At 44.2% G+C, this 21692-nt stretch overlaps 1 protein-coding gene across 15 annotated transcripts in view; it reads right to left on the reverse strand.

Annotated features, from left to right (window-relative positions):
* Positions 1-1837: 1837 nt before the first annotated feature.
* ep400 (E1A binding protein p400) overlaps positions 1838-21692 on the reverse strand; it is a 30440-nt gene continuing 10585 nt past the window's right edge. For 4 of the 15 annotated variants that reach the window (XM_085787486.1, XM_085787485.1, XM_085787477.1 and 1 more), the window contains 34 exons: positions 21362-21548; positions 20907-21076; positions 20599-20786; positions 19543-19842; positions 18197-18370; positions 17616-17768; positions 17334-17404; positions 16912-17201; positions 16470-16672; positions 15892-16061; positions 15407-15603; positions 15199-15310; positions 14729-15025; positions 14527-14601; positions 14265-14399; positions 14133-14177; positions 13846-13999; positions 8212-8447; positions 7915-8088; positions 7780-7827; positions 7547-7683; positions 7190-7246; positions 7011-7089; positions 6368-6544; positions 6214-6259; positions 6031-6137; positions 5642-5840; positions 5422-5555; positions 5075-5296; positions 4670-4841; positions 4413-4555; positions 4093-4254; positions 3921-3995; positions 1838-2956 (listed from right to left, as the gene is read on the reverse strand). In XM_085787486.1, the coding sequence (XP_085643612.1) occupies positions 2642-2956; positions 3921-3995; positions 4093-4254; positions 4413-4555; positions 4670-4841; positions 5075-5296; positions 5422-5555; positions 5642-5840; positions 6031-6137; positions 6214-6259; positions 6368-6544; positions 7011-7089; positions 7190-7246; positions 7547-7683; positions 7780-7827; positions 7915-8088; positions 8212-8447; positions 13846-13999; positions 14133-14177; positions 14265-14399; positions 14527-14601; positions 14729-15025; positions 15199-15310; positions 15407-15603; positions 15892-16061; positions 16470-16672; positions 16912-17201; positions 17334-17404; positions 17616-17768; positions 18197-18370; positions 19543-19842; positions 20599-20786; positions 20907-21076; positions 21362-21548 (5404 nt within the window). In that variant the 3' untranslated portion in view covers positions 1838-2641. The remainder of the gene's footprint in view (positions 2957-3920; positions 3996-4092; positions 4255-4412; positions 4556-4669; positions 4842-5074; positions 5297-5421; positions 5556-5641; positions 5841-6030; positions 6138-6213; positions 6260-6367; positions 6545-7010; positions 7090-7189; positions 7247-7546; positions 7684-7779; positions 7828-7914; positions 8089-8211; positions 8448-13845; positions 14000-14132; positions 14178-14264; positions 14400-14526; positions 14602-14728; positions 15026-15198; positions 15311-15406; positions 15604-15891; positions 16062-16469; positions 16673-16911; positions 17202-17333; positions 17405-17615; positions 17769-18196; positions 18371-19542; positions 19843-20598; positions 20787-20906; positions 21077-21361; positions 21549-21692) is intronic. The other 11 variants (XM_085787493.1, XM_085787491.1, XM_085787488.1 and 8 more) reach the window with 7 other exon arrangements.

Below are 21692 nucleotides of genomic sequence, written 5' to 3' on the forward strand. Positions count from 1 at the left end.
ACAACAGTGGAGCAGCAGCAGCAGCAGCAGCAGCAGCAGCAGCAGCCCTGATCCCCAGCTCACACATTTGACAGTATTCAGAGGCTTTAAAGACCCTCCTGAGGTAAACACTCACATGGCGGGAAGACTGGTGTCTGAGCACAAACATGAAACCAGCTCTGACAGCCATGAGCAGCCCTCACCCTGCACCGTTTACCCTGCTGCACTCCTCCTAATGCGCTGCTTTTCCATTGGAAATAAAGATATCAAAATACAAGCGTGCACTCCAAAGTGCTGCCATGGGGGCTTTCTGCACTCTGCAGCTGTAAATACCACACACTGAGCTCCTTAATCACAGAGCTTGTGTTGTTTCTTGGGTTTATTTATATGACAGGGTGGCAGCACTGTGTCAGAAGTGTTACCCCCTCACCTTCATGCTGTAAACTGACAAAACAAGGTGGAAAACAAGTGGGAAATGCATCCAGAAGTGTTTACATTTCCTTTTTCTGTGCTGCTCTCTCCATCAAATGCACACATTCACATTCAGTAGTGTGAAGCTATAGAGATGCACCAATCTGATACCCAGATTGGATATCGGCTCCGATATTGCTGGGTCAGATATTGGATTAATGAGGATCCAGCTTTCTGATCCAGTCATTTCTTTTTTATTAATATCATACACAACAATACAGTTATAGCAATCTAGTGTTAATTTCTTTCTTTTTGCTGCTAATGTAGGCTACACTTTGTTATTTGTTAATAATATTAAGTAAATGTATATCTGTGTTAATTTGTTACCTTTTTTTTTTTTTAAACAAGGCTAAATGTTTATGTCAAGCCTGATGCCTTCACTCACATGACAAGGTATACGGTTCATTCATTCATTCAACAGTAGTATCGGATTGGATCGGAAAAAACTGGATCGGTGCATCTCTAGAAGCTAGTGATGTGAGAGTAAACTGATGTGAGATTCATCTGCTCTCCTCAACCAGGCCAGCTCACAGACAGGACCACCATAGCTTTTCTTGTCCCCAGCCCTGATGTCACTAAACAAACCTCCATCCATAACATTTTTTCTCAGCAGTTTCTGAGAGAAGTCGTCGGACGCAGGGATGGAGTGATATCCAGGCCAGAGGAACCAGCTCTGCCCATCTGTTCATCCCTCAGCCCTCTCTTCCACCTCACCTCCCTTGTCTCACTCGTTTAGTGGTGAATGTGGACCGGCCACCGAGTGCCAGTGGAAAAGGGAGACGCAGGGTGTGTGCACTGAACAGCAGATGGGAAATTTCAATGAGTTGGAAAATCCAAAGTAGTGGTAAGCACTCTTCTGAGAAAGAGCAGCATGATACAGGTGCAACAGTGCACTCCTGTGGAGAAATGTAATTCTGCACCCACTTTTTTTTTTTTGGCATTATTGTTTTTTTTCTGAGGGCATTTTCCTAATTTGGGAAGTGAGCTTGCAAAGGAACAGGACTGAAGGAAGTGTTAAATGTAGAGTGTCTGAGTTAATCCCTCTGCCCTTGTGTGTGCTTCACTTCACTCTGACATATCTGCCAGAGTCAGCAGTCAGCCAGGCCAAGCAGTCAGTGCTGAGAGAGGATTTCTAGTCTCCAGTGCCTTCCTCAGACCGTCTACAGTGAAGATGCTAAAAATGCAAAATCAACCACCTGCCAAAACTGAAACTTTTACTGAAGACCTACAGCAGCCCTTTGACACCAAATTTCTGTTTTGTCAGGTGTTTTGTGCAACTGAAACCCACTGGTTAAGATGAGATCCTGCTTCTCGCAGCCATCAACACAGGACCACTCCTGCAAACAAAACCAGGGAGTGTGTTGTAATAATTCAAGAGATGTCCAAGTACTTACAATGGATTTAATGGGAAAAAAAATTGGAGGAAAAAAGATGAATTTGTGTATAAAAACAAAACACTTTATTACAATTAGGCTGAAAAAACCCAATGAAAACACGACTACTTTACAAGTACAAATGTTTTTGTTGATATTTACAGTTTTTCTTTTCTTTGACATCAATAAAAAAAGACAATTTATGAGAAAACACAAAATACTAAAGTACATGTTTACAGTGTATTTCCTGCAATAAAAAACAAAATGACTAAAGGAACGTGCATTATTCTCCATTCAGTTTCTATAGACAACAAGGGAATTAGACATAAAAGGGACTATTTATGAATACACTTATTCTAATGGACAGCTCTTGCCCCGATGCAGACCAACCAATAAGCCTCGTCTCTGTTGAGGAACATTGTAATCATCACTTGTCTGAATGTTGTGTCTGTCGGTTGTTAGACTGGCAGCCACAGTAGCTGTGGGGGAAAATGTTAGGTTGTGGTAAATTCAAGAAGCACTCCACATTTCATGAATCAAATGAAGAACTGAAGTAGTATTGTCATTAATGAAAAAATATAGATGTGACCAGATTTATGGGTAGAAGTGTGGCGACTGATCTACAAAAACAGTTTCGGTCTACCAACTGGTCAGAAGTGTTACACTGAGTGACACCCAGATGCCCTTTTAACATTAAATCATCTGATGTGGTTAAGAATGTGACAGAAAATCTTTCTCTGCCCTCAGCTGCTGTGGGATCCACATCTGTACTGCAGGAAAACTACTGATATAAATACAGTTTCATTAGCGTGGCTCTCCTAGCTGTTGCCCCCACTGGACTTGGCTGGAGTTTTGGCCCTCATGGCCCCCTGGCGAGCTTGACCCTTGGCGGTCTGTTGGGGCTGAGCGGGCTGCTGGACTGGGGACTCTGCGGCGGCCTGCTGGGCGGGGCTGTGAGGAGGCGGCGTCTGGATCTGGGGGGAGGCGGCGGCGGCGGTCACCACCTGCTGCTGGAGGATCTTCTGCTGGACCTGGACCTGGGCTGTTGTCGTCCCGGCGGGAATCATCTGCACCTGAGCAGGAGCCGATGTGACTGTCTGGGTCAAAGTCACAGTCTGAGGCTGGGCCTGGATCTGACGAGAGCAACACAAACTAAATGTTCATATCTCACATCAGAGGTTCCATTTGAAATTATTGACTGCATCGTGCTTTCACAAAGAGCTCTGTACGAGTCATAAAACATTTTCATAATTGTTGAGCCCACTTTATTTAAACAGGCTGTCTAGAGCCAAAGACCCACAGCGATGTTTAGTCTTAAAGGGATAGTTCAACATTTTGGCAAATTGGCCCATTGCCATAATCGCTATAGTCATAGCAGTAGGGTCGTTAACTTTATTTGTCGGTGCAAGCTATTTTTAGAACAGCGGAGCGGCAGGCTGCTCAGGGCTACGCTACAGAGGCTAAAGGAATTTCTTGGTTTCTCTCATCAAACTCATCAAATACAAAATCCCAAAACTCCAAAATGCTTTCATGGACAAGTTGTGACCTGCACAATCACCATGCTATGAGATAATAACGGAACGTTACGAAACGGAGCCATTTTCGAGGTAAATTTCTGCTTGCTAAAAAACTGTCCCTGAACGCAACGTGCATCAGCGGTTTTGCATGAATTTACCTATAAAACAAATCTGTCTCGTAACGTTCCGTTATTATCTCATAGCGTGGTGAATGTGCAGCTTACAACTTGTCCACAACATCGTTTTTGAGTTGTTGGGTTGTGTATTTGATGAGGGAAACCAAAAAATTCCCTTAGCCTCCATAGTATAGCCCTGAGCAGCCTGCCGCTCCGCTCCACCATTCTAAAAATAGCTTACACTGACAATTAAAGGTAACTAACCTACTGCTATGACTATAGGGATTATGGCAATGGGCCAATTTGCCAAAATGTTGAACTATCCCTTTAAGCCTGGAACATAAAGACTCTGGCTGAGGATATGAAGTCTATGAAACATCTTTAGGGACAGAGTAAACCACATGCTCAAGTCATCAGCTATACAGAATATACCTTTAGGAGCATGATGCATACTAAAACCCTACCTGAGAAGACACTATTTGTTGCATATTGGCCACCGTGGTTTGTTGTTGCTGCACTATTTGTGTGTGTTTAGCCACCTGATGAAAGATGAACAAGAAAATCTCATATCAATTCACAAATCCACTGATTATTTGCAAATGTCCTTTGCAACAGTGAGTGCCTCTGATGCTGTACCGGGATTTGTTGGGTTCCAATGGGTTTCTGAGCCTGGGGGATAGATGTAGTGAAGAACTGGGTCTTGATCCCTGGTTGGAGTTGGGTAGTGGTAGCATAGGTCATCTTCTGCTGTGGCTGGGCTGGCTGGGCTGCTTGCACTGTCACCTGCTGGGTGCCGATCTACGGATAAATAGAAAACTATGGGTAATACAGGAAATCCATTCACTTTATTTTCCCAATAAGATTCCTGACTACAGAGCTGACATGAATGTTGATACAACAGATACATTGAAGTATTTATTGTATCTGTTGTGGACAGGGACTGATGGTTCATCTACCTTCTGCTGGACTGTGGTCTGTCCTTGCTGTGGCTGGCCAGCTTTCTGCTGGGCTGCTGCAGCCTGTTGCTGCTGCTGCTTCTTCATCTGAAGCAGCTGCTGCACCTGCATCTGGGGGAAGGATGGTGTCAGCACAGGCCCACCTGACAGAGGAAAAAAAGGGAAAAAATCACATATGGAAACTTCAGGACATGATGCAGTCAACACTGAACATTTTGATTTGTATGTTCAGTATCCTATTAGGAATTTAAACTTGCCTGTTTTCTGGGCCTGACTAAGAGCCATACTAATGCCTGCTACAGTGACAGGCAGTGTGGTGACGCCAGCTGATGAGACAACAGCTGGCACTGAGACCACAGGAGGCTTTGTGAGGGTCACCTGGGCTGTCTGTCCTGCCTGGGCCTGAATCTGGCCCTGAGTGGGCATTCTCTGTGAAGGGACAAGAACGGGAAGGACAAAGATGAAGAGAAGACAACGTTATGTGTGGTAGACAAAAAATACCCAATTGTAATCAATATACTACTTCTTCATCCACTAGAAGAATCAGCAAAAAACTGACTGTTCCATAAAACATAATTTTTTCTTCTGATCCATATGCCAACATATAATGAACCACTTTGGTTTCATCTGTATGTTGATGATGCCAATTTTCACACTCTTACCAGTCTGGCCACCTGCACAGTGGTACCCGTCAGCACAGCTCCGGGTCTGGTTGCGGCCACGGCTGCTAGCTGGGGATTGGGCTGAGCAGCCTGAGCCGGCTGCACCTGAGTGGCCTGCTGGGCCCCGGCAGCCTGCTGGCCCTGAGCCACCACTGCTGCTGCCACCTGCTGCTGCTGCTGCTGCTGATGCAGCATCTTTTGCTTGTGCATCTTCAACAACTCCTGCAAACACACAGAGTACGAGTTCAAAGATGTGGTAATTATATACTAAAAAGAATATCTCAGCTAATGTGTTGGATTTATCCAACATTTTGTGCTTCAATTGCATAAAGATGTCGGTGGTGTACCTGGGATTTGGGTACAGCTTTGATCTGTGAGGAAGCAGCCTGCTGTTGCTGTTGCTGCTGCAGCTGTTGCTGTCGGAGCATCTGTAGGTGGGCTGGAGTGAGAGGCTTTCCTTGTGGTAGCTGCATACCTGTGGCTGGAAGGAGGACAAGAGCTAAGTGAAATCTATAAAAACATACCTGCAGGTTGTCCCATCGGAGAAAAGCCTCCTCTGTTCAGTACCTTGTGTGACCTGGGTGACCAGAGGGCGGGTCTGTGATTGCACTGGGCTCAGGGTGGTAGAAACTACTGCGGATGCTGTCACTGGGGTAACGGCTCGAACACCTTGCCCTGTAGCTATGGCGACCACTTCAGCAGGAGCAGCAGCAGCTGCAACTGCCCTCTGTTGTGCGTGGACCACAGCTCCGGCTGCACCTGCAGGCTGTAACAGCAACAATAGCAGCCACACAATGAGCAAAAGGCTGGAGCACTTGAAACCATCACTGTGTCTAACAGAGCAGTGGACGTGCCCTCTGCTTGATACCGTTTCAAAGTCTATTTGCATCATGAGTTCCTGATAGTCAGTAGGTGGTTGAGTTCAGTCAGAGCAATGATAAATGAACATGACTCACAGACAGTGTGCCTGGTATGACTGAAGATGCCAGGCGTTTGTTGGCCTGGAAGGAACTTGGAGGAACTCCAGCTACTGTGTTCACAATCACATTCCCCCCTACAGTGGCTGGAAGAAGCAAAGAAAAGAATTAACTACTGGAATACCAACAACTCTGTAACGTGAACCACGAGTGTCAACGTACCAGCCTGGATGGTTGTGCCCACAGTGACATTTTTTATGGCTCCAGCCTGGGAAAACATGAAATGTTTGTTTTAGAACCTTCACTGAGTGAAGAGGTTTCGTTTCAATCTCCTTCTGTGTTGATGCATATCGATGCAGCGTGTTTTGATCCTCACCATGACAGCTGCATTAGGCACAGCAGCAGCTCCAGCCACAGCCGCAGCCTGAGGGACCTGGGCCTGAGCCTGAGCCGCAGCAGGGGTCTGAGCCTGGCTTGGTGTAGCCTGGGTCTGGGGAGCTCCAGTCTGCTGCTGTTGGGCCAACTGCTGAGCCTTCTGCTGCTCCGCTAGGGCCTGCAAACACAATACACTAAATCAAATACGAGCCTGTCGGTGGAAGGCAACACTTTAGGCAGTGAAGGAACACAAAGCAGGGGCCCTGGGGGAGACGAAGAACAGGGGGAATTTGGTGCGTGTAGGTCTTATTTTTAACATTTTAGTCCTGTTCTTTAACTTCCTTCCTTCCTTTTGTTGTAGACAGTGCATGTCAACACACACATATAGGAACATACCTGCATAACTGTACTTGAAACAGTTGCAGTGTGGGAGAGATAGGCACCTATGTATACCTTGGCGTAACAGAAGTATGCAGGTTGTCACTTGCAGTGAAGACTAGAGCATCAGATTTATCTGATTAGCTGTGTAAACAGTCAAACTGAATGCTATCTTTGTTTGTTGAAATAAGACCTGCATACTCCAAGCATCACGTAACTAAACATACACATTTGCAAGCAGTTGCTGGCACACTGCCGACACTCACCTTTTTCTCCTTGGCGATCCTTTCAGCACGCTGAGATGCCACCTGAATGGGAGGCAGGGGCTTGTCATAGCTGATCCCACTGAAGACAACAAGAACATGTGTTAGGGTTTTTTCATTTGTTTCTATGTTTAAATCTATATAAGACTGCTGTAGTAGAGAAATGACAGAACTGTACACACCTTTCTGCCAAGACTGATGCATGTTTGGGATTCTTCTGGAACGGATTCATGCCGAGCCTGTAAATAGTGTTCATCAAATTAATGCATCTGAACTTATTTTCACTTCATTTAAGACAGAAAGTAAATAGCTTGAAATGTAGAGTTTCTTGGACTCCTTCATCTGGCACACAGATTGTTGCACATTGCCATCTTGCAATCACACAATGATTCAGACATATTTTCAAGATGAAACTAAGATCAAATTATACTCAATTACTCAAATGTTACGTGAGACTAGTGAGAGAATGTCCAATTTGGTGTCGGCTGCTTGATAAGATGAACACATTTATAATAAATGAGGCAGTCAGCAGTGCTTACAGTGGTTTTATTGGTGGGCTCCTCTTGCTGGCAATGATCTTCATGAGCTCAAAGCGGCTGTTGTACAGCTGGATGTGTGTGGCATTGTCATCCTGTGTGTAGATCTGACAGGTTCTTAGAGGACGACTGTTCTTAGACTGTGAACACAAGGAAGTGACACACAAAACAAAGGTTAAGGCCAGGAATTCAAAACAAAGAAACATTTATCAAATACAAAGACCAGTATAATCTACCTTGTATATGCTCTTGGTTTTCTTTTTGGGGTTGGCCTCATACACCAACTGCAAAAAGTTAGAGAATTGTTTTAGAAGAAAAAGAACAAAGTGGTTAAGCCAGTTTTATATCTAAAGTAGGTAGGTGTTCATTACCTTGCCCTCCTCTCTGGGAATGATGACATTCTCGTAGCGGTTGCGACACTGTTTGGGGGAGCGATAGATGCGGCTGCAGGAGTTCACCACATCGCTCACCAGATCCCAGTTAGGAGTGTGGGCAGGAGACACAATTGTCAGGTTTAGAGGCAACTCCAGCAGCTGCTTCACAGCCTGTCAGACACAGAAGTGGGATATTTGGATGCTGAATATAGAAGGACTTCACAAACTGACATGTAGTTCAATGGACTTTTTAATCTGGGGTCAATACATGATGAAGGGGCAGTGAGAAAGTACCTGAAGCAGAGCCCAGTCCTCACTGATGAGCCACTCTGGGTTGTCCTGGCCGGCCTCCATGGCGGGTTTAACCAGCGAGGGCAAGGGTTTGGCAAAGGGTGCCTGCTGTTTGAGGGAGAAGTTCTTTTTCTGGTCCTTGCCCTCGCGGCGAACTTTCAGCATGCTGGCCTTTTCGAAAAGGGAGCGTGGAGGAATGACCGTCTCCCCGTGACCCTTCTTCTTCTTCCTGGCTGCTGCTGGGCAAACACAGTTGAGTGAGGACAGAGATACCAAGCAAACGGCACGTCTTTAATCTTAAGAAGTCTTTTCTGTTAAATACACACTGACTTCACGACTTACAACGACAATTCCTTATGGAGAGGCAGAAAAAACACTTAAACAACAATACATTGTCTCAATACATGAGATGCACATGTAACAAAATATTTAAAGGTACAGTATGTAAGAAATCTAAAGGAACTGGCTGTAAAATTGTCTTAATATGTAACAGAGACTCAGGAATAATGTTCATATAACATATTGAACTCACCAACAACAATCCTACAGCCAAGATATTCGCATTAAAATTTTTTCTTTGCAGACCGCAAATCATGTTTATGTTTTGAATTTCTATGGTTAGCATGTGTCGCCACCCAGCGCTTTCTCCCTGTCACAGCGTCTGTGGCATTTCAGACTCCGGGTTGCCAGTTAGCTTCCACTTAGCTGCAACTACGGCTGGGAGATAAAACGAGATCGTGAAAAAAAAGATTGTGTTCTATTATCGGTTATTATAGTCATATTTGCTTGATATCACACGGTAGAAATAAGCGGCTTGTCGCTCTGCCGTTTAATAGGCTACACAGCTTGCTGTTGTGAGCATGTAGCCTAGTTAGTTTGAGCTGCTGCTAAAGCTAAAGCTTAAGGGAAAGTTAGAAAAGAGGGAGGAAATGCGGCGAAATGGAGCCGATGTAAATGAAGTGATTGTGAACGTGTGGAGCAGTTCATTAGATGAGTCCGGCCCGGTCAGGTCGCCTGTCTCCGGTGGAGGAGAACTGGAGCGGCTTGCGTTGTTTATTCTGCGGTAAGACGTCTCATATGTTGGCTCATCTACGGCGTGAATAACACGCACTAGGCTCTGGTAGATGCGGGGTTACAGTGTGTGTCTGTGTGTGTGTGCGTGTCAGCGCTGCACACACAGACACAGCGTCGGAGCGGTGAATGTAACAATAACTTGCAGATCACCTGAGTGACGTGAACTCCGCTCGTAGTTACTGTGAGTCAGAGCAATAAAACAGTGAGGTTGTTGATGAATATTTAGCTTTTTACTCTGCTTTGAGACTGAATGAGCAGAGCGGAGGTTAGCGCGTCGCTGTCTGGCAACCTCGAGTCTGGTGGGTAGGGGAGGGGGGACAACGCGCTGCTGTGTTTTGAATTTGACTGCAGCAACATTTTTGGCCACATTCTTACATATCATACCTTTAACTGCAGTGACATATGTTAGTTCAATAACTCCGACGACAACTGTACGTTTTCATGACTTTACTCCAACTCGTGCACGACAACAACAAAGACTGACACCGCACTTCTTGACTCAGAACATACTCAACATTTGCGCATGCGCAGAGGGAAAAGTAGCACATAACAAACTCCCCTTTTTTCTTTAAAGAAAAACAGTGCAAAGAAAATATTTCTTTTTCCTTTTTAAATTGCCTTAACATATAACCAGGTTTAAAGTTTCAACTTTAATAACTAGAGTAGAACAGTAGAGAAAAAGTCTTTGTTGTTTAGTCCATTTAGCTCTTAAGCTGCCATACACCTTCGCTGAGAGCCCTCAGCAGAACGAGTGCGGACGTCCCCTTCTTGGTCAAGCAGTCAGTGAGTTGCTCCTTAGTTGCTGACCACATGATCTGCTGAATAGTCCCAGAGCTGATAAGTTCCTTGATACCACTGATCTCGAGTCTGAGTCTTTTCTCTGTGACTGATTTGGTGGATTTGATAGCATCAAAAAGAGAGTGGTTGTCTGTTACACACACAATAGGCAAAGTGTTGCGTGTACAGTCACCTGTGTTGAGCTCTGAATAGAGTGTAGCTAAGAAGACTGCACTGTCGATGCCATCTCCTAGTGCCAAAGTCTCTCCAGCTAAAGTGCTTCGAACAACTCTTCTGATCCTCTTTGATTGCCAGCATATAGGTGAGAATCTTCCAGCCTCTCCCATGAGCATGATTAGATGTCCTCCTTGAGTGCCTCCATCTGGAAGATTTCCCATGGATGAATCGCTGAACACCACCAGCTTTAAGGAGCTGTCTTTTCCCAAGTACTGAAACCTCAAAGTCACCTCCTCTGACTTCAGTTTTCTGATCAGTTTATTTGCACAATGCAAAGTCTGAACAGTGACGTGCTTTGTACTGGATGCTAGGATAGATATGTCACACAGTATGTCGGGTCTGCTTTGCCTCGCCACCCACAATATCTTGCCAATCTTTGACTTAAGTATATCATGTTCAGTGTCTGTTAGGGGGGCCTCTCGCTGTGTGGCTCTGGTGGGGTCCACAGGAATGGGCTGGAGATTTTTTATGTACCTCCATTGTTGCACCTGTATTTCATCCTCCACAGAGAGAACCTCCATTCCAATGTAGTTGAAGCTGTTGTGTTCTTCACGTCCAATTTGAAAAGCAGCTTTCAGGTAAGGGATGACTGTCATGGAGAACATTTCTGAACCCCCCCAGATAGGGTTGGGCGGTATGACAGTATTATACCGTGTGACGGTATAAAAGTGTCTACCGGTAGAGATTTTGCAATACCGTTTATACCGGAGAAAGAGCAGATGTCTGCGGCATCTCTCTGAAGTCACTGTAGTTACACCGCCTCGACACACGGGGGAGCCGGCACTGCAGCAGACTGCTTGGCGTGGTTGCATGAGCACGACGAAGAAGAAACAGCTTTACCGGTTACCGGAATGCAGAGCGATAGATATAAGCAGAGACGTTCTAAGTGATAACAACCATGGCGGAGGCGGAGAGTGAAAGCAGGAGTGGGAGCATCCATGAGTGGGAGTCACGAGGAAACGGAGGCAGCCCGACCCGCCCAACAAGACGAAAAAGTGAAAAGTGAAAGTAATTCACTCCAGCCGTAATTTTTTTCGATCGATCAGCTGTGTTTACCGTTTCATGTGTCATAGTTCTGATGGTTAGACAGATGAATTAGACCTCTAACACATCCTAAAGTTTGACTTGTCAGAGTTTTTCAGAAGAGGAGTAAGTCAGGTTATAAGCGATGCTAATTTCTGTTAGCCCGTCTATGGTGTTTTACATTATACGTTAGCATTAAGCTAGCGGGCTTTTTATGCTTAGTTGTGACACTGGCTGTGTGTGTTTTAAACGTTGTTTCAAACTATGTGGATTTGATTGAACATCTTTGATGCTTAAATATATATTGCCGCTTAACATAGGCTATTGCTTTACTCCTCTTTCTATGTGCCATTTTTACTGTAGGACAGGCTAGGACACTTTGTTTATTATGGTCACTTCCGTCCCTCCCACACACCGTTTTTCCGTCAGTTGTTGAAATTTGAGCCCTTTGTGTACTACCATAGACTGTAAGGTTACTTAGGAACTCAAAGTAACTTCTTTGATTTTCCCGGTTTGACCTGTTTGAACAGCCGTAGACAGCACAGACCGTAGCCATTTTTGTAAAATGCAAATTTGTGATTCTGTGATTTATTTTTTTATATATAATTGCACTAACTGGAGCCAGACTGCTCTGGCATTTTTCCTGTCTTTTTATATATATATATATATATATATATATATATATAAATATATATAATAATATAATATATAAATCCAAGTTAAAAAATAAAAGAGGAAAATGATCAAATGCGACAGTATGGTTATTTTAAGCCATTAATTGAATTTACAGGGGGAAAAAAACATACCGTGATATATACCGTTACCGTGATATGAAATTACTCATACCGTGATATAAGATTTTGCTCATACCGCCCAACCCTACCCCCAGATAAAATCGTCCACATGACAAGCAAGGACTCCCATCACATTGCAAGAGTCATCCAGCCAGTAGAATACTGCAGGGTCCACTTTTGACACAGTACCTCCTGACTGCTGCATAATGTCCTTAACCCTATTATACCAATACAGAGAAGCGTCTGCCAGGCCATAAACACACTTCTTCAACTTCCACACAGTTCCTTTGCTCTGAGCTTCTTGGGGAGGCCTAATGTAGACATTTTGGGTTAACTCTTTACCTTACAAAAATGTCCATGGAGTTCAGCTGCCATTTCTTTTGACATATAACAGCCATGATCATTTTTAGAGACTCCGAGGCACACGTAGGTGAGTCTTTTGGGAGCTCCTCAGTGTTCATTTCCTCAAAGCCTCTTGCAACTAATCTGGCTTTAGGTACAACCCCCTGTGGTGTTTCCTTAAGTGTACACACCCGCCTTGTAGTGATGCATTTCTGACCTTCATCTCTCACTTCTTCAAACACATTGTTCTGTTTCCAGTTGCTGAGTTCAGCGTGTTTGGCAGGCATGAAGGCATCATCATTCACAATCAGTACATCCTCTTCATGGCAGTCTGCACATAACTCAGCATCCTCAGTTGGACCCAGCTGAAGATTGTCCACTTGTCCTAAGTCCACTGATCCAGTTGTGCCAGCAATTTCCTCAGGCTCTGTGAACTGTAAATTATACCAGTTTTTGTATGTTCCAGTGGACTTTCCTGCCCGGCTGAGGATTTTTCCAGTGTGTGCTTGGCCACTTCCACTGTCTGTGTATGTAACTACTTGTCCAGTTTTCAGCTTAAGTCCTTCACAAGTAGTATTTGAGTGTGCTGATGTGTGAGGGGGCTCATTATTTATCTTGTTATCCTCAGTATCTTCATCATTTGAGGGTGCCTCTTCCTCACTTTCATTTACACTGTCATTTTCATAGAGTCCTGTTTCTGGTAATGTGGCATTTTCAGTTCTCATCAGCTGATTATCTCTTTCTCTCAACACACAGCCATCAACCTTTCGAAGTCTGGCTTGATGTACACGAACATAAGTGCCCCCGTGGCGAACAAATATCACCACACCATCTTGGCCGATGACCACACCTGGACCTTTCCACTCTGTAGAATCCACCCGTTTGTAGTAAACCTTATCCCCCGTTTCATATCGGTCATCAGTGGGTCGCAGTTGTTTACGAAGGGCTCTTCGGATCCGCTCAGAGCATTCTGCTTCAGTGAATGCTCTCCTTGTGGCATGTAATGCTGAGATGTGCTGGGCTATCCAAGTAGACACGCTAGTCCCTTCTAGAGCTGGCGGCTTATCAGTGAGAACTGACGGTAGATTTGGGTTCTGCCCGAACACTAGCTGGTAGGGACTGTAGCCATGCACATTGTGCATAGAGTTTTTTGCCATCAGGGCCCAGTCTAGGGCTGTCTTCCAATCACATCCGTTGTCTTTCTTTACTTTCAACTGTACGTTTTCATGACTTTACTCCAACTCGTGCACGACAACAACAAAGACTGACACCGCACTTCCCGACTCAGAACATACTCAACATTTGCGCATGCGCAGAGGGAAAAGTAGCACATAACAACATATTGTTATACAACTGCTAGTAAAGCCCTTAATGGCAAGTTTCCTCTTACATGATGGGTCCATCTTGAGTCTCTTGTGCTCCTTGCGGATGTAGACAGGAGGCAGCTTGGACTCAGGCATAGGTGTGGTGTCGTACATCAGCATCATTACAGAGTCGATGTAAATGTCATTGTCATCCTGTGGTGGTGTGGGAGGAGTCCAAAGCTGTGTTGGGAAATCACAAGTCAGAACATCGCCAGAGGATGGAGCAGGTTGTAACAACACAGGTGAACCAGGAACAGAATAGGGAAGATTGTGCTCAACCCCATGAATGTTTCCAGTTACATCGCTGTCTTACCGGCATTATTTCTGTATGGCCATCCTCTGCATCAAACACATACTCCTGTTGAGGCACAGAGAAAGTGTTTGTGTCAATAACAGTGTGACATGGTACAAACACCACTTCTTATTTGATTAGCAGAGAACTCACCATGTTGTAGGCATCCTCTCTGGTGTAGGTGAATAGATCCTCATCTCCCTCCACCGTCTGCCGCTCGTCCTCCTGCTCCTTCAGCTTCTGCAGCTGCTGCAGCTCCCAGCCTCTCTTAGAGCACTCCAACCGCTCCTGAGGAAAATAAACACACAACATGCATCAATTAGTCAAATTTATCACAGAAAATATTGTACACTCAAGTACCAAGATAGAGCTAAACTGCTCAAAAAAGCTTTGGTCACACTAAAGTTTGACTTACCTTGAGAGCGGTTTCATCGTCGCTGATGTGGAGGTACTCGAGGTAATGCAGGGCATACCTTTCGATTGGCGTGAGCTGTTTAAGGGAAAGTGAATGCAGATGTATAACACAGGAAGACAAAACAACAGTATGTAAGCTTATTCTTATTTAGTCATGTCATTCATTCTTTTTTTCCCACCAATTCCTGAAAAAGTGAAGCTACCTGTTCCATGACTGCATTCAGCTCTTCTATCTGAGCAGGCTCTTCTTTCACTTGGCTCTCTGACTCCTGGTTGTCTTCTGCTGACTCTTTGCCTGCTAACTCCTTATGCTCCTGCTGCTGCTGCTGCTCCTCCTCTGATGGGGCATCCAGGTTTATGCTGTGGAGAGCCTGGATGTAGGGTCTGGCTACTCGGGGGGAAATGGCTTCAGAGGCCGACGGCTCCTGGTGAAGAACCACAAACTCCTCCACCTTCTCCCCAGATCCCGCCTCCACTTCAAACAGATCCTGGATTGTCCGCTACAATCACACAATATTGAATCAGCAATCTACAGCAATCTTGATTCTAAATGTGAAAAAAATGACAGCCTAACTGATTCATGCATGAAAGCTTACACGGTTTGAATAAACGCTGCTTTAAGTGTGAAGAATTCCTGCAACTTCAAAGCAAGACCACAGCAAGTTAATCTTACTTGTGTGAGGAAAGCCAAGGTGTAGTCCGTGCCCTGGGCAGCCACCTCTCTGATCAGATCCTTGGTCCCATTCTTCAGCAACTTCTCTTCAATGGAGTTCCCACTCTCCAACCTGAATACAACACACAAAAAAATCAACTATCCTCCCTCAAGCCATCACATACTAACAGCACTTTGTTAGTACAAGATATACAACATATATAATCACCTGTATATATGTATATCTTTGGAACGTCCTATTTTGTCACACCACTCCTGAGTGCGAGCATCCATGCTGGGATTGAGGTCTGTGTCGTAAAAGATGATGGTGTCTGCGTCAAACACAGTCCCAACTGCCGAGCAGCATCGATTGGTCAGGATGCTGCAGAACACCTGCCTGTTCCTGTTGAACTTCTTCATGCTCTCCTGCAGGGAAACAAAACCAATCGTTTGAACCCACTACAACAAAGGCAACACAGGTATTTCAGGAATATTCTTTGCTTTGCTTTTCCCCTCGATCATTTTTTCATTTTTTATTTTTATGAAATACTTAAAACCCCAACAGGCCTATTCAAGTTACAGCTTCTCTTCATTAACCATTTGGAGGGGACTTCTGCTTCTGTCAAATGTGCAGTAATAGACATAGGTGGTGCTAATCCACAAGGTTGAATCATGAGATGTTCAGGCCAATTTTAAATGGTGGTGAATTTTTACCTGTCGTTCATCAGAAGAGAAGCTTTCATCCAGCCGCACATAAGTGAGCTGCCTGTGATCAAGGAAGGCCTCCAAGATGTCTAGCATCTTCGCCATCTGAGTGAAGATGAGGACACGGCGGCTCTCTGATCTAAGCTTCTGCAACAGGATGGCAAGGGCCTCCAGTTTACCTTTGGAAAAGAGAAATATCAAAACTTATTTGTGGCATGGTCACAAGTTTCAGATGTCTTTCTTTCTTCTTTTTTTTTTACATTATTCAATTGCAATTTATCAAAAATACTGGGTCTGAGTATGGAAAAAAAGGTGATGTTAACATTGCTTCTTTTAAACCATACTGAAATATTGTTTACAGATGTCAGTGCATTTGCTGTGCCTAGAGGGGATTGGCAGTTTATTCATTATTTTCTTTCTGAGGAAATAAGTACTCAGCAAAATGTGGGGTGAATCATCCAGTCTGTGTATGCAGAGGCATTTAAGAGGTGCTTTTCTTTCATTCAAAACACAACTGTTAATTGTTAATTGATTAGATTTTTGATTAATTCCTTTTGTAGTCTAATTTTGCTGCATGTTGAGCTAACCTGAGTCCATCTGCATTAGCTGCAGGTCAGGAAAATGTAAGAGACGCCTGGATGCCAAGTGGTGGATGTCAGCACTGTGGGGGGCCGAGGCCTCTCGTAGCCGATAGCAAAGAGACTTCTGCTCAAGGCTGTAGGGAACTGGGGGATTGGCTGCATACAGTTGAGGAGTTGGTGCTACTGCTGGAGGCACCACACACACCAGCCTAAAGGACGACAAAAGCAGTCAACACTGAAGGGTGAATGTATGTACACAGTCATTAATTCAATGAAGAAATAAAACATATGGAGCTTAAATGTGACAGAACAGTTTTCAAAACAGTGGCAAAGATTGTGTCTATTCTTAATACTGTACAAAAAGTATTTAAGCCAACAAATACATCATCAAAGAATATGGCTAATAAGTGTTTTATGACGGTTTCAAACAACCATCAGGAGACTTTACCTCTTGATGAGGCTGTTGGCAGCCTCCAGGCGATCCTCAACAGAGAGCAGAGTGGACTGCAGTGTAGAGGTGGTAGCCACACAGGTTCTCTGAGCCCGGAGGCAGCTCTCTCTCCCCACCCACCTCCAGCCTCCAGCAGTCAGAGCAGAGTGACCAGGCTCTGAGCTCAAGGTGCATGCCTGCAGCAGGTCCGACCCATATAACACTCTGCGGCTGCAGCGTCGCTCATTTGCCTCAAACAAGCGGCTCAATCGCTCCTTCAGCTGCTGAGTCTTTTCCTCTGAAGTCTCCTGAACATGATGGTGTGGGATGGTACAATCATTTATTTGAATTTTTTTTTTTATTAGAAAAGTGTGCATGCCGTAAATGCTTTTACATAACATGAAGAAGTGAAAGTGGTCATTATCAAGAGGCATACTCACTTGAGAACCAGCATGAGCAGCAGCAGCGAGCTTGGTGGGGGTTGATGTGGCATTTGAAGTCACTCCTAATGCTTAAAATGAAAAGAGCAGTGTTACTGTGATCACCACTGTGAAATATATTGCAGAGGAAAATTGCGAAAAAGTGGGAACAAGGTCGCATTTTATGTCCCCACGTAAAGATATTAACTTGTAGTTATGGTAACAATTGGTGCAGCGTGATGAGGCTTGACACTTGATTGAGAGACAGTTAATAATGCAATATCTGCACTGTGAATGAGTCACCTTGTTGGGCTGCTGTCATGGCAGGATGTGGTGTGCCAGGTGAAGATGAGGCATTAGAGGCAGGAACAGCTTGCGGTATTGTTTGCATTACCATTGATCCCTGGGGCCTGATAAGCTGCTGCCCCGGAGCTGACACAATCTGCAGGATGTTTCCTAAATACATGACAGACAGCAATCAATATCAGAGCTGCCCTCTTATAAGAAAGGTATTGAAGACTCATTTGGCCATTAAAAAATAATAATGCAAATGCAAATATTACAACACTAAACTTGAGATAAAAATGTTTCTCTTTTTAACTGCAGTATGTTTGATATATTTGATTCCTTGAGGACTATTCGTTGCGTAAGGTGTCTTGAAAGGGAAAATAAAAAGTCAGGAACCATGGGGAGAGGAGAATGACATAACATGGATGTTGCAATAATACATGTTAGGTGTTAGGCTACCAAAGCATTTCTGATGTCTTGAAAACAGACTATAATTTGATACAAATCTCTGTGAGTCATCTAAAAGCAGGTGAATAATGCGGAAATGTCAAGACAACACCATGAAAAAGAATGAATGACGATGGGATCTACATTACCGAGTGTACCTTGGAGCTGCAAGGGCTGGCCTGTGGTGAGCTGGCGCAGCTGGCTGGGGGATAAAGTGAACTTGTTGCCCTGAAACTGCAGAGTGACAGGAGTCTCTGGCTGCGAGATGCGATTCTGACTGCCGGCTATGTTGGCCAGCTGGGCAATCTTCACTACATCTCCACCTTCAATGGAAAGAAAAGGCAAACCCTTTTTCAGACAGCATTAAAAAGTCAACTGAAATGACTCACATTTGAACACTTACATAACACAACACACTTAATATCCGTTAGTTAAAGGGTAGAAAAAAAGGACAAAACATGCAGAACCAGGGTGGATTAATCAGTGGCATGAGCACAGCTGCCCTCCACAACAGAACCATAGAAGCTCCTACTTTTACAAACCCTGAAGGGGAAAGAAAACGTGTATAAGGGTAGTCCTCAGGTGAGACAGAGAGCCTGGAAAATACGTATACATAAGGCACTGCACTTGACTGCCTTTTCACACCAACACACTGGTCACCAGGAAGAATGTGTTGTGCATCCCATTGTAGGTAGTTTCCATTAACTCTGTTAATTCTAATTGAATGAAATTGAGTTAAAGGTAAAAAAAAAAAACTATTATTAGTATGCACATGATATTAGTCAGTGTGGATAATTCATTATGTTGTATCAAATGTTTCACAAACCAAAGCTTGAATATCTCCCTTTATATATTTAAATACTGTGTGTTGTTACTGACAAGGTTTCTCTGTTCACATTTGAGGTGGAAAGGGGTTGGCAATTTTGTGGGACCATTTTCACATGCTTAACAGTGATGCTCAAAACCAGAATAAAATCATAACATTAGCAAAGAAACAAACAAAACAAAACAAAACAAAAAACCATGAAACAACCGAAGCTTTGGGATTTCTTCCTGCAGCTGGGCTGATGCAAGAGACAAAAGAATATTAGTAATCTGGGGGAGAAAGGATTAAAAGAAGAGGGGGCATAATAATCAAGTTAAATAGTGTGGTGGTGTGTAGTGCAACATAAGTGGGTTGTTCATAGTGTACATGCAGGTTTTGAGAAAGAAACCGGGAATGCTGAGGCTGTGGAGATGCTGCTGATATTGTACAGACAAAATTTATAGTCCATTTTTTCTACAATGAGGTGTACAGCTACAGATACATGGCATGCCTGCCATAACCAAAATTGCTGGATTACAAGTCTGTGTGTTAAAAGCATTTCTCTGGGCGAGTTAAAACTCAACACATATCAGCAGTGCCCCAAGTAAAGGCCTCAGTGTATAGCAGCCTGTACTGTTGTGCCAGAGGTGGAGGGAAATGCTGAGAGGGAGGGGAGGGGAGGCCACTTACTAGGCAACCGTGCCTGGGCCTGGGATGTAAGAACCAGCCTCTGGGACAGTAAACTGGGCTGGATGGCATGGCTGGGGGCTAGAGCTGGCCTGGGGACTTGTGCTAATCCAGGCTGGCTGATAGGAGCTATGGATCCCACAACTGGGCCAGCTAAGGTCTGGCCCAAGGCCACCGGGGCAGCCCCCAACACATGCTGCCCGATGCCACTGTTCCCAGAGGAGGCTACAGTGGAGGCGGCAGTGTTGCTGCTGCTGCTGACAGGAGGGGTAGTCTGGGCTCTCAGAGCAGCCACTCCAACCGCTGTGAAGTACAAGGCAATGGGGTTTGGCACTACATGTTAGGGGCAACCCGATATTCAATCATATCATCAGTAGTCAACAGTGTCCTCTGTATATTCACTCAGCAGTGGCGGGCCAGCACAGCAGGCTGGGTCTGGAACGTTATTGATTAATCACTTGGAACAAGTTGATGGATGAAAAATAATATCAATGAACAAAGTGAGTGTGGCAGTAATTGTGTATCTGTGTGTCCATTATAAAGGACATTATAGTCATTGAGACATTCATTTACACCAATGCTGTGCTGCCATGAGGCGTGTCCGGCCCACCACTGCTGGATGGAAGCACAAATGTAAGCATCTAAAACGCCTGTGACACATACAAGTAAACCTGTCCATGAAATTGAAGTTTTAGGAGGAGGACCTGACCTGTGCATCGGTATACATTATGTTTCTAAACTGTATCTCAAATATGAATGACAACAATACATGGTAATGGGTACAGTATAAATTAGTTTTTTTTTTTTTTTTTTTAAAGAATGACACAGTCATTTATATGCAAAACAGTGTCGCAATCATGCAGCATAACATTGCATAACACACATATCACAAGGTTAAAACTAGTAAAAGCACACACAGTAGTGGCATCAACAAAACGGCTTTGGGTGGTTGATTTGTTCTTTAGAGTTTGATATTAGGTGACAGCATCTGGTATCTCTAACACTATGAAAACAAAATTCCCTCTCCTTTGTTGATTATGGTCACTAAAAAGGTCTTACCATGAGAAGCAGCTGTAGTAGTTGCAGTAGTGACAGGGGACTTGCCCCTGCTCTGCACTGACTGGCTGGTGGTGGATGCAGGTACACTAGTTGTAGCAGGGGAGCTGGGTGGACGCTGGCCAGCGGCATTTGTGATGGCAGCCAGACGACCTTCTGGTTTCGTCCCATACTGCACTGGCTGGAACAATCTAATCAGAAAAATGTGAAGAAGTAGTATTAGTGTCAGAATATGAGAATTATGATACTAGACTTACATTTTAAATCAATTAAAAATGTATTTTTAGCTCATTAGAAATGTTATTGCTGACCTCATGGGTTTTATTGGGCATTGCTTGGGTCGTGGTGGTGGATCTGGACCAGTGTAGATCTCTTCTATGAGCTGCTGAGTGACCTTCAGCTTGGGTACCACCTCTTCAGTTTGATACCGAGTCAACTTGTTCTCATTATTTATCAGATTAAATATGGACATGTTTGCAATCTGAGGATGATGAGATAAAAGGAAAATATCAATACAGGTTGCGGAAAGTTCAAAATTAGAAGGAAGGAATCACATAATTAACAGTTCGACAGTGTCTCAAGAAAGAAGTGACATTCAGACAAAAAAAGGACTTGATTTATGTTGAACCACAAAGAAAACCAATATTACCTTTATAAAACAATTTGTCAAGGGAATTATCCAATGATGTTGTTTTGACTTTAAACATTTCAACTGGTCAACACCTTACTGTAACACACATCGGCAAATCAAAGCACAAGCATATACCTTGGATGGGTCATTATGAAGAGCTCCTAGCACCAGTGATGGGACACTGTATTGCAGGGAGGAGCAGAAGTAGGAGCTTCTGGTCTCTCTCGGTGCCACCAGCTCAGGATGGTTACAAACTCTCTGTAACTGCATCAAGACTTGAAGCACGCTGACAAAATGGCCTGTCTTCAGTGCTTCCTGAGCTCTAAGGGGGTACACCCAGACAGGAGACATGATTATGAAACAAGTTCACAGCGAAAAAGAAAGAAGTAACCAATACTACTACATATGCACATCTTGACATATTGCACACTAAACCTAATCCACATTAAACAGAGGCACTTCCCAC

This window comes from Trachurus japonicus, chromosome 9 (genome assembly GCF_045865225.1).
Source record: "Trachurus japonicus isolate A0001 chromosome 9, Traja_1.0".
In the NCBI taxonomy this organism is placed as follows: Eukaryota; Metazoa; Chordata; class Actinopteri; order Carangiformes; family Carangidae; genus Trachurus; species Trachurus japonicus.